General features: G+C 44.2%; 1 protein-coding gene across 1 annotated transcript in view; it reads right to left on the bottom strand.

Moving 5' to 3' along the window:
- Positions 1-1,592: 1,592 nt before the first annotated feature.
- The window catches only part of ZSCAN4 (zinc finger and SCAN domain containing 4), a 103,203-nt gene continuing 93,337 nt past the window's right edge, over positions 1,593-11,458 (bottom strand). Inside the window, exons 1-4 of the mRNA XM_012473109.2 lie at positions 9,921-11,458; positions 5,210-5,707; positions 2,644-2,809; positions 1,593-2,557 (exon numbers count right to left, since the gene is read on the bottom strand). The exon at positions 9,921-11,458 is cut by the window's right edge and continues 230 nt beyond it. Coding sequence (XP_012328532.2) covers positions 1,818-2,557; positions 2,644-2,809; positions 5,210-5,605 — 1,302 coding nt within the window. The 5' untranslated portion in view covers positions 5,606-5,707; positions 9,921-11,458 and the 3' untranslated portion in view covers positions 1,593-1,817. The remainder of the gene's footprint in view (positions 2,558-2,643; positions 2,810-5,209; positions 5,708-9,920) is intronic.

Below are 11,458 nucleotides of genomic sequence, written 5' to 3'. Positions count from 1 at the left end.
GCAATTGTAATGGTAAGTACGATGATCTTTTTGCTTCGCCCTGTACGTTGGCCTTGTCTTCCCTAGCTTAAAGGAGCAAACTCCAAATACACAACACTCCAGGAACGAGGTCCGAAGCCCCGCAGCAGGAGAGCTCGAAGAAAGCGCCACGTGGGAGTCCAAGCGTCTGCGCAGTGCCGGCCGACACTAGATCCCAGAAGGCAACGCGCTGGATGGCGACGACTACAACTGCCAGAGGGCGCTGGAAAGCCTGGCTCCGGAGAGACGTTTCGGGAGATCTCGGCTCTGGGTCACCACGTTCCACTCGGACCTGCGGCCTCAGTTTACAGCCCAGTTTCCCTCCTCTGCCTGTCGGGGGACTCACTTTCACCCACTTTGTCTCCACAAACCGGCTTATAAGGCAATCGCATATGCACCTGCGCAGAACTCGCCACCTACTTCAGCAACCAGAGAGCAATGCGCGCTGCGTAATGGACTACAAGTCCCAGAAGCCTTTGTTCCAACATTTTCATCCAACATTTTCAACCCAAGAGCCTACAGCGGGAGGCCTTGGATATCAGTGAAGTCTGGCTGTAATCACTGAAGGAGTAGGGATATAATCACTGATGTGCGGCGTTGGGTGGAGGCCAGGGGATTATTGTTTATTTGCAGGACCCGTAAAACACCCAGCAAAATCAGACTGGCAGCTGGTGTGTCAGAGATACATTAAGATTAAAAAAAAAAAAGAGAAAGATGGGGTCTTCCTTCCCTCCCTCCCTCCCTTTATCTCCATCTTCTCCCCTCCCTCCCCCGCTCCGTCCCTCCCTCCCTCCCTTCTTTCCTTCCTTCTTTCCTTCGTTGGTTAGGCTGGTCTGGAACTCCCCACCTCAGGTGATCCACCCACCTTGGCGTCCCAAAGTGGTGGGATTAGGAGTGAGCCACTGTGCCTGGCCATCTCTTTTATTTATTCATTTATTTTATTTTTATGTTTTGAGAGCGAGTTTCGCTCTTGTTGCCCAGGCTGGAGTGCAATGGTGCTATCTCGGCTCACTGCAATCTCTGCCTCCTGGTTCAAGCAGTTCTCCTGCCTCACCCTCCTGAGTAGCTGGGATTACAGGAGTGTTGTGTGCCATCAGGCCCTGCTGATGAGTTCTGTATTTTTAGTGGAGACAGGGGTTCACCATGTTGGCCAGGCTGGTCTCAAATTCCTGCCCTTAGGTGATCTGCCCGCCTTGGCCTCCCAAAGTGCTGGGATTACAGGCGTGAGCCACCGCCGCTGGCCCCATCTCTTTTTTTTTTTTTTTTTGAGACGGAGTTTCACCCTTGTTACCCAGGCTGGAATGCAATGGCGCGATCTCAGCTCACTGCACAAGCAATTCTCCTGCCTCAGCCTCCCGAGTAGCTGGGACTACAGGCCTGCGCCACCATGCCCAGCTAATTTTTGTATTTTTTAGTAGAGACGGGGTTTCACCATGTTGACCAGGATGGTCTCGATCTCTTGACCTCGTGATCCACCTGCCTCGGCCTCCCAAAGTGCTGGGATTATAGGCGTCAGCCACCGCGCTTGGCCCCATCTCTTTTTTTAAAAAAAGGATATCAACATTACGGATTCATTAATTTATTCAACAGAAATTTATTGGTTATTGGAAGTGTTCCACTTTCCCAACCACTTGGAATACTTTAGTGAACAAAACTGATAAATTCCATGCTCTGCTTAACATTACATTTTAATGAAGCAAGACAATAAATTGAAAGCATAATCAGGAAATCATCTTATATTCTATGGGAATATACATACTTGCATATGTATTTATACACATTACATCCGACCAGCAGCCTTAGGAAGCTTTTGGTGTTGAGGGAACACTTGGCAGGATAATTTTCTCATGAGTCCTCATGTGGCGGTGGTATGTAGATGACTGGCGGTAGCTCGTCTTACAAAAGGGACATGTATAGGGCTTTTCTCCTGTGTGGATTCTCTCATGAGACCGCAAGTTGGTTTTGTGGCTGAAGGACTTTTCACACATGCTGCATGTGAAAGGCTTCTTTCCTGTGTGAATTATCTGATGCACACGTAGGTCTGATGTCTGGAAGAAGCCTTTTTGACACTTAGAACAAACAAATGGCCTCTCATTCCTGTGTCTTCTCTGATGAGCTAATAAGTGAGAGAGATACCTAAAGACCTTGGGGCATTCCTCACATTTGTATGATTTTCGAACTCCATGAGCTCCTTCCTGATGTACCTCACGTGTGTAGTTTCCCTCATTGCTTTGGTGGGTAGGGGCATACTCAGGGGAGGACTGCTCTTGCTGTGAGATAAACCCTGGTCCCATCTCCATAGGGACACCTTGAAAAGAGATTCTGTTTATGGACCCTTCCTGGGATCCAGCAGTGCCTAGCTCTCCTCCTCTTGAGTTCTGTGGGTTCTCACAAGAAGCACCACCCTCTTCAGGCCTAGGACCATTCTCTTCCTGGATAATGATTAGGGAAGCTATTTGATTGCCTTGATTAGTAATATTTTTGTTTACTTGAGTAGTTTTCAAAGAACTGTTGCTGCCATCTTGTTCATCGTCATAGCCTGTGAAAATAGACACTCATTGAAGTTGTACTCAAGAAGGAATCTGCATAGAACATCCCTCAGTTGTGCAGATTCACCTGACTTACCTTGTCCTGTTTCCAAGGAAGTATCTTGGGAAGTCTGGAAGGGTGTCCGCATGTTTGCTTCTTTTGGCGTTTTGGCAGACATTTGTTTTGTGAGGTGAACAATGACATCTTTTAAGGGCATATTCTCAGAAAACAGAGCTTCCTGTCCCTGCATGTGGACATGGACCTGTGAAAAAAAAACAGATCACTGTTGTATGTGAATCTGTTGTGAAACAGATTTTTTGGAAAACTGGCCCTCAACAGGCTCTCACAAGCTCCGTCAAGTATGGGCTACCACATATTTTTGTCCCATCCTTATCTCTGATGGTGTTATTCTTGTTACCTCAAGCTCTTCTGTTTAATAAAGTCACATGGGCCGGGCGCGGTGGCTCAAGCCTGTAATCCCAGCATTTTGGGAGGCAGAGGCAGGTGGATCACGAGGTCAAGAGATCGAGACCATCCCGGTCAACATGGTGAACCCCGTCTCTACTAATAATACAAAAAATTAGCTGGGCATGGTGGTGCACGCCTGTAATCCCAGCTACTCAGGAGGCTGAGGCAGGAGAATTGCCTGAACCCAGGAGGCAGAGGTTGCAGTGAGCCGATTATCGTGCCATTGCACTCCAGCCTGGGTAACAAGAGCGAAACTCCGTCTCAAAAAAAAAAATAATAATAATAAATAAAGTCACATGGATATTGAATTTGCCAATACTGAATCATTTCCCCTAGGAAACATTTAGGGTTAGTTTCCTGTGAGATTCTGGCATTATGTCAATGGATCAATACATGAGTTTGTTGTGTGTATATGTTCAAAGATACCTCACTTAATACATATTCTTTCATAAAGGAGAGCTCAGATAAATAAAAAAACCAATAAAGAAAAAAATACAAAAAAAATACATATTCTTGATTAGTTAATTCTGAATTCAGAGGCTCCAACACATGTATTATCACCATAATATCAACTTTCTGGCACTTAGAACACTAGACAGTATTTCAGCATTTTATTTCAGTGTCACTTTAAACGACAAAGTTATCAATAAAAAGCACAAAAGTGTGAAAATGTGCCACTAAATAGGCTGTGAAAAGGACACTTACTTACACTGTAAGAACCAAAATGGGAAGTGAGGTTGTAGCCTTGTTCAACCCCAACTGGAAACATGCACCTAAGGTAACTCAAATACTTTACCACGCTACACATGTCTGAAAATGACTGAGAAGATGCCTCAACTATTTATTTTACAAATAAATTTTAGCAATTTTGGAAATATGAGCTCTGAGAATAAGGATCTACTGTAATTGCTTCTTTAGAATGTCTTTCTTTTTTTTTTTTTTTTTTTTTTTTTTGAGACGGAGTTTCGCTCTTGTTACCCAGGCTGGAGTGCAATGGCGCGATCTCGGCTCACCGCAACCTCCGCCTCCTGGGTTCAGGCAATTCTCCTGCCTCAGCCTCCTGAGTAGCTGGGATTACAGGCATGCGCCACCGTGCCCAGCTAATTTTTTTGTATTAGTAGAGACGGGGTTTCACCGTGTTGACCAGGATGGTCTCGATCTCTTGACCTCATGATCCACCCGCCTCGGCCTCCCAAAGTGCTGGGATTACAGGCATGAGCCACCGTGCCCGGCCCCTTAGAATGTCTTTCTTGATTAGGGCTACCTGACAGAAGAACCAGCTCTTGCCAAGACATTTCTTCCTTATCCTTGAGGTCTTCATTTAAATGTCACTTTCATGCCGGTCTCAGTTGAGGCCAAGGGAGGTGGATCACTTAAGCCAAGAGTTCAACACTGGCCTAGCCAACATGTTGAAACCCTGTCTCTACGAAAAACACAAAAATTAGCTGGGCTTGTTGGAGCATGCCTGTAATCCCAGCTACTCTGGAGGCTGAGGCAGCAGAATGGTTTGAAACCAGGAGGCAGAGGTCGCAGTGAGCTGATACAGGCCACTGCACTCCAGCCTGAGCTACACAGTGACTCCGTCTGAAGGAAAAAAAAAAAGTCGGGCCCGGTGGCTCTCGACTGTGATCCCAGCACTTTGGGAGGCCAAGGCGGGTGGATCATGAGGTCAGGAGTTCAAGACCAGCCTGGCCAAGATAGTGAAATCCTGTCTCTAGTAAAAATACAAAACTTAGCTGGGCGTGGTGGCACACGCCTGTAATCCCAGCTACTCAGGAGGCTGAGGCAGGAGAATCGCTTGAACCTGGGAGGCAGAGGTTGCAGTGAGCCAAGATTGCAGCACTGCACTCCAGCCTGGGGGACAGAGCGAGACTCTGTCTCAAAAAAAAAAGAAAAAGAAAAAAATGTCCAATTTCTCAGAGTCTGGCATTATACAGACTAAAATTAACTTAATCAAACATCAATATGTTTGGCTCCTATATGTCCTATAGAATACACAGATATATAGCTTTTTGCTTGTTTTCTTGAGAACTTAGGACATTAAAGATTCTTTGTGTGAGTGGTGGGAGAGTGTGGGCTAACTAATCACTGGACATGCAGTAGCTTCTCTAACTTCCAGACAACTCCAACTGACTATGATTCATCCCTTCCTTTCCTTTGTCCCTCATCCCAGCAATCAGAACCCTGTACTCACTAAGGCAGGTGGATTCATGCTGTCATCAGTCAGCTCTTCCATGAATCTCTCCAAGTTTTTGCCACTTGATTTCCATTTTTCTTTCACACTGGCCTTGTCATTGCAGTAGCCACCAATCATAAACTGCTCCAGGACTAACAGAGAAATAATTTCATCCTTACTGTGCTTTTCTGGTTGCAGCCATGAATGAAAGATCCTATAAAGCCTTTGCAGTTCCTGCCTTGCATATGAATTATTGCTGTCTTGCAATGAATTGAGCACAGTTCTTGAGAACTCAGAAATCCCTTCTTCTGTCTGAACAGCAGGTCCTTGGCTTCGTTGAAACTCTGAATTTCCTGATCTAAGACCATTCTCAGATGGTTCACGCTGAAATAAGGTTCTTTGATCTAAAGCCATTTTCAGCAATTCTCAGAGAGACTTAATTTTGATGATTCAGTCTCTTCTCTTGTGTCTCTGGGAATTGGTTTCAACAATTGGTGGATTGTTTAAAATGGCAAGCTAGAAATAGAATAGAGATAATTAATTGCACCACTGGCATAATTAAAGACAAACAAATCAACCAAAACGTTACACCTAGATGATTTTATGGATGAATTCTACCAGACATTAAAAAGAGAAATAATTTGCCCGGTGCCGCGGCCTGTGCCTATAGTCCCAGCTACTCGGGAGGCTGAGGTGGGAGGATCGCTTGAGCCCAGGAGTTCTGGGCTGCAGTGCGCTATGCCGATCAGGTGTCCGCACTAAGTTTGGCATCAATATGGTGACCCACCGGGAGCGGGGGACCACCAGGTTGCCTAAGGAGGGGTGAACAGGCCCAGGTCAGAAGCGGAGCAGGTCAAAACTCCCGTGCTGATCAGTAGTGAGATCGCGCCTGTGAATAGCCACTGCACTCCAGCCTGGGCAGCATAGCGAGACCCCGTCTCTTAAAAAAAAAAAAGGCCGGACGCGGTGGCTCACACCTGTAATCCCAGCACTTTGGGAGGCCAAGGCGGGTGGATCACGAGGTCAAGAGATCGAGACCATCCTGGTCAACATGGTGAAACCCCGTCTCTACTAATACAAAAAATTAGCTGGGCACGGTGGCGCGTGCCTGTAATCCCAGCTACTCAGGAGGCTGAGGCAGGAGAATTGCCTGAACCCAGGAGGCAAAGGTTGCGGTGAGCCGAGATCGCGCCATTGCACTCCAGCCTGGGTAACAAGAGCGAAACTCCATCTCAAAAAAAAAAAAAAAAAAAAAAAAAGAAATAATTCAAATTTTACATAAACTCTCCCAGAGCATATGAGGAAACACTATGCACTTTAGTTACTGAAGTCAGCACTTCCTGATAATAAAATCTTGCCAATACATTAAAATAATTCAAAGCAAAATATTTGAAAATCAAATCGACTCATAAGAATACATCACAAATGGTGTTCATTTCCAAAATGCAGGAGTTTGGGGTTAAAATTCAAAAATCAGTGCAATTTACTTCATTAACAGGATATAGATCCAAGAACATAATATAATCATCTCAATGAATGCGTTTAAAAAAAAAATGAATGTGTTTAAAATTCAGCATTCCTGAAAAAGGCACTTCATAAACTGGAACTACTAGGAAATATCCTTTGCTGGTCATGATGGTTCACTCCTGTAATCCCAGCACTTTGGGAGGCCGAGGTGGGCAGATCACTTGAGGACAGGAGTTCAAGACCAGCCTGGCCAACATGGTGAGCCACTATCTCTACTAAAAATACAAAACTTGCCAGGTGCGGTGGCTCATACCTGTAATCCCAGCACTTTGGGAGCCTGAGGCAGGTGGATCATCTGAGGTCAGGATTTTGAGACCAGCCTGACCAATATGGTAAAACCCCATCTCTACTAAAAATACAAAAATTAGCAGGGCATGGTGGCATGTGCCTGTAGTCCCAGCTACTTGGAAGGCTGAGATGGGAGAATTGCTTGAACGTGGGAGGCAGAGGTTGCAGTGAGTCGAGATTGCGCCACTGCACTCCAGCCTGGGTGACAGAGCAAGACTCCGTCTCAAAAAAAAAAAAAAAAAGACTTAACCAGGTATGCTTGTAGACTTAACTTCTCTGGTGGTGGAGACACGAGAATCGCTTGAACCTGGGAAGTGGAGGTGGCAATGAGTCAGGATCATGCCGCTGTGCTCCTGCCTGGGTGACAGAGTGAGGCTCTGTCTCAAAAAAAAAAAAAAAAATCCTTAATGTGATAAATATTTTACAAAGCAATTACAACAAAATTTATTGTTAAAAGTTTTCTGCTTAAACTACTATCTCTGTGAAACACTGGATTGCTCCCTAATCAGTGAAATAAGGAAATAAAATATTTCAAACATATTTATAGAGTCTTGATTTTGTTTACAAAAAGTATTCAACAAATTTGGTGGGAATGTAAATCAGTTAACCTCTCTGGAAAACAGTATGGAGATTTCCCAGAGAACTAAAAATAGAACTATCATTTGATACTGCAAACCTACTACTGGGTATCTACTCAAAAGAAAAGAGATCATTGCACTCATATTTTGATTGCAGCGCTACTCACAAGAGCAAAGTCGTAGAAGCAACCTAAGAGTCACCCAGTGGTTGACTGGATAAAGAAAATGGGAAATACATACTATGGAATACTATGCAGCCATAAAAGAATGAAATTAGTCCTTTGCAGCAAGCATAGATGGAGCTGGAGGCCATTATCCTAAGTAAACTAACTCAGAAACAGAAAACCAAATATCACATGTTCTCGCTTGTAAGTGGAAGCTAAACAGTAGGTACGCATGAACACGGGATGGAAATAACAACTGGGGACTCTAATGAGGGGATGCGAGGGAAATGGGTATTGAAAAATTATCCAATGGGTACAATGTTTACTATTTCAGTAATGGGTACGCTGGAAGCCCAATTTCCAATAATATTCAAATTTTTTTTTTTTTTTTTTTTTTTTGAGACGGAGTTTCGTTCTTGTTACCCAGGCTGGAGTGCAATGGCGCGATCTCGGCTCACCGAAACCTCTGCCTCCTGGGTTCAAGCAATTCTCCTGCCTCAGCCTCCTGAGTAGCTGGGATTACAGGCACGCGCCACCATGCCCAGCTAATTTTTTGTATTAGTAGAGACGGGGTTTCACCATGTTGACCGGGATGGTCTCGATCTCTTGACCTCATGATCCACCCGCCTCGGCCTCCCAAAGTGTCAAAATACTTTTTATAACAAACATGTACATGTACTCTCTGAATCTAAATAAAATAAAATATTCAACAAATATTAGCCTAGGAGAATTTAGTGAGGTGCCTATTACAATGCCATTATGCCAAAATGAACTCAATTTTTAAATATTGTGTTATCACAAGCAGTCATAATAATAATAATAATAAAACTTTTTTCACTATGGCTCATGCCTGTAATCTCAACACTTTTGGAGGCTGAGGCAAGGCGAGCCGATCACTTGAAACCATGCATTCAAGACCAGCCTGGCTAACATCAACCCTGTCTCTACTAAAAATAGAAGAATTAGCTGGGCGTGGTGGTGCACCCCTGTAATCCCAGACACTTGGGAGGTTGAGCCAGGAGAATGACTTAAACCCGGGAGGCAAAGGTCGCAGTGAGTGGAGATCAGACCACTGTACTTCAGCCTGGGCCACACAGAGAAACTCCATCTCGGTCGTCATCATCATCATCATCACCATCATCATCGTGATCATCAGAAAATAAAGTATTAGGGCCGGGCGCGGTGGCTCACGCCTATAATCCCAGCACTTTGGGAGGCCGAGGCTGGTGGATCACGAGGTCAAGAGATCGAGACCATCCTGGTCAACATGGTGAAACCCCGTCTCTACTAATACAAAAAATTAGCTGGGCATGGTGGCGCGTGCCTGTAATCCCAGCTACTCAGGAGGCTGAGGCAGGAGAATTGCTTGAACCCAGGAGATGGAGGTTGCAGTGAGCTGAGATTGTGCCACTGCACTCTAGCCTGGGTGGCAGAGCAAAACTCCGTCTCAAAATAAATAAATAAATGAAATGAAATGAAATAAATAAATATGTCATTCTGTCCTTCTCAGGCTAAGAAAAAAGTGAATAGGCTCTGGAGATCTGATGTACAGCATGGTTGCTATAGCTAATATATATTGTATGATTGAAATTTGCTAAAAGTAGATTTTCAGTGTTCTCATGATATAAAAACACTAAGTGGCTTTCGCCTGTAATCCCAGTGCTTTGGGAGGCTGAGGTTAGCGTATCGCTTGAGACCAAGAATTCAAGACCAGCCTGGCCAACATGGTGAAACACCACCTCTACTAAAAATTCAAAAATTAGCCAGCTGTGGTGGCTTGCACTTGTGATCCCAGCTACTCGGGAAGCTGAGACACAAGAATTGCTTGAACCTGGGAGGTGGAGGTTGTAGTGAGCCGAGATCATGCCACTGTACTCCAGCTTAGGTGACAGAAGAAGACTCTGCCTCCAAAAAAAAAAGATAATTATGGGCCAGGCGTGGTGGCTCATGCCTGTAATCCAAGCACTTTGGAGGCCAAGGTGGGCGGATCACCTGAGGTCGGGAGTTCAAGACCAGCCTGACCAACATGGTGAAATCCCGTCTTTAAAAAAAATTAATTAATTAAAAAAAAAGATAATTATGTGAGGTGATGAATATGTTAACTAGCTTGATTGTGGTAATCATTTTGCAATGTATACATATATACAGAGAGAGAGAAATCACATTGCACACCTTAAACATATAAAATCTTTGTCAATTATACCTCCGTAAAGCTAGGGAAAACAAGAAAAAGAGAAAGAAATGAATGAAATAGAAAAGACAAGCCAGAATCCATACAAATGACATCTTTCTCTGGCTGAAAACTTATTAGCCACAGACATCTACAAGGCCACTACCAGCCACACCCACCATGTTGTGAAAGGATACATTCCTTAGGAAACATTCTTAGAACCTTTACTGTTGAATTTTTTTCCCATTAACAGTTAGCATTCCTTAGAACTTCACCGCTTTAACCAAAGCTACAATTTTACGTTTATTTTTACTACCTGTCCCACGGATGTTTAGAAGTCAGAAGTAAATTGATTTCTAATCCCAAATCACATTACCTGGCAACTACAGACACACCGTTTGGAATGCTGAATGGATCAAGAATTTAATCCCTTTTCTGTTAATGTATTATTGCCATTTTTGTGTTTTTTCTTCAATTTTGTATATGGTTAACATTTCAAAGATCTGTGCAATTTTGAAAAAAGCAAATTTCAAGCCGTAAAATCAGAAAATGTGACTGTTTGGTAGGAGTAATACATGGGCACACAAAAACCTAATTGATTTCTATTTCCATTAACGTTATTTCCTGTTTTCTGTTACTCTCATCTGGTCTGATTAGACCAGATCTGCCACGATGATTGCATCAGTTAATGAGGCAGAGGTGATCTCGGTTTTAAAACCTCCTAGGAGAAAACAGAATACATTTTTGCCTTTCCCTAATCCATTTATCATAATGCTTCCAGTCAACGTTTATAAAATGCTAATCTGCTCACGTCACACCCGACTTTACACTCCGGATGGCTCCCCTTTGCCCTCAGGGAAATGCACTGAGTCCTTCCTCGTACTATAGGCTATCCTGGGCCAGCTCCACATTTCTCAGGGCCCATCTTAGGTGTTGTGGCTGGTTCTCTATATCCAGGGACATTGGTCTCTCTCTGCTGTTGTTTTCCTGTGAAACCCAAGACTTCCCTTTCATTTCGCCTCCCTCCAAGTTCTTTTTTTTGGATTACCCATCCTTTCTCGCCTATGACACACAGACCACACGTTCACACTTGGAGACATGCACTCCGTCCTACAGACAAGGCTGCAAAGTACTATAGCTTATTTCCCAGAACCTGGGAATACAAAACAAGCCTACCGAAGTTCTAATCTGGAGTCTGGCATTTACAAAGTATGTGATCCAGGCATGCTACCCATCAGGTCTGGGTCTGTGTCCTGGGGTTTATGATCTCTAATGGCACCCAGTTAAATATTTCATATAATGCAACAAAAAGGAATTACTAAACTGGGCGCAGTGGCTCACATCTGTAATCCAAGCACTTTTGGAGGCCAAAAGTGGATGAATCACTGAAGGCCAGGAGTTTGAGGCCACCCTGGGCAACATGGCAAAACCCTGTCTCTACACAATATAGAAAAATTAGCCTGGTGTGGTGGTGTGTGCCTGTGGTCCCAGCTACTCAGGAAGCTAAGGTGGAAGGATCACTTGAGCCTGGGGAGGCTGA

This window comes from Aotus nancymaae, unplaced genomic scaffold (assembly GCF_030222135.1).
Source record: "Aotus nancymaae isolate 86718 unplaced genomic scaffold, 86718_ANA_hifiasm-v0.15.2.pri h1tg000069l, whole genome shotgun sequence".
Classification (NCBI taxonomy): domain Eukaryota; kingdom Metazoa; phylum Chordata; class Mammalia; order Primates; family Aotidae; genus Aotus; species Aotus nancymaae.
The sequence above is the reverse complement of the archived record's forward strand: the minus strand, read 5'-3'. Positions and strand labels throughout refer to the sequence as shown.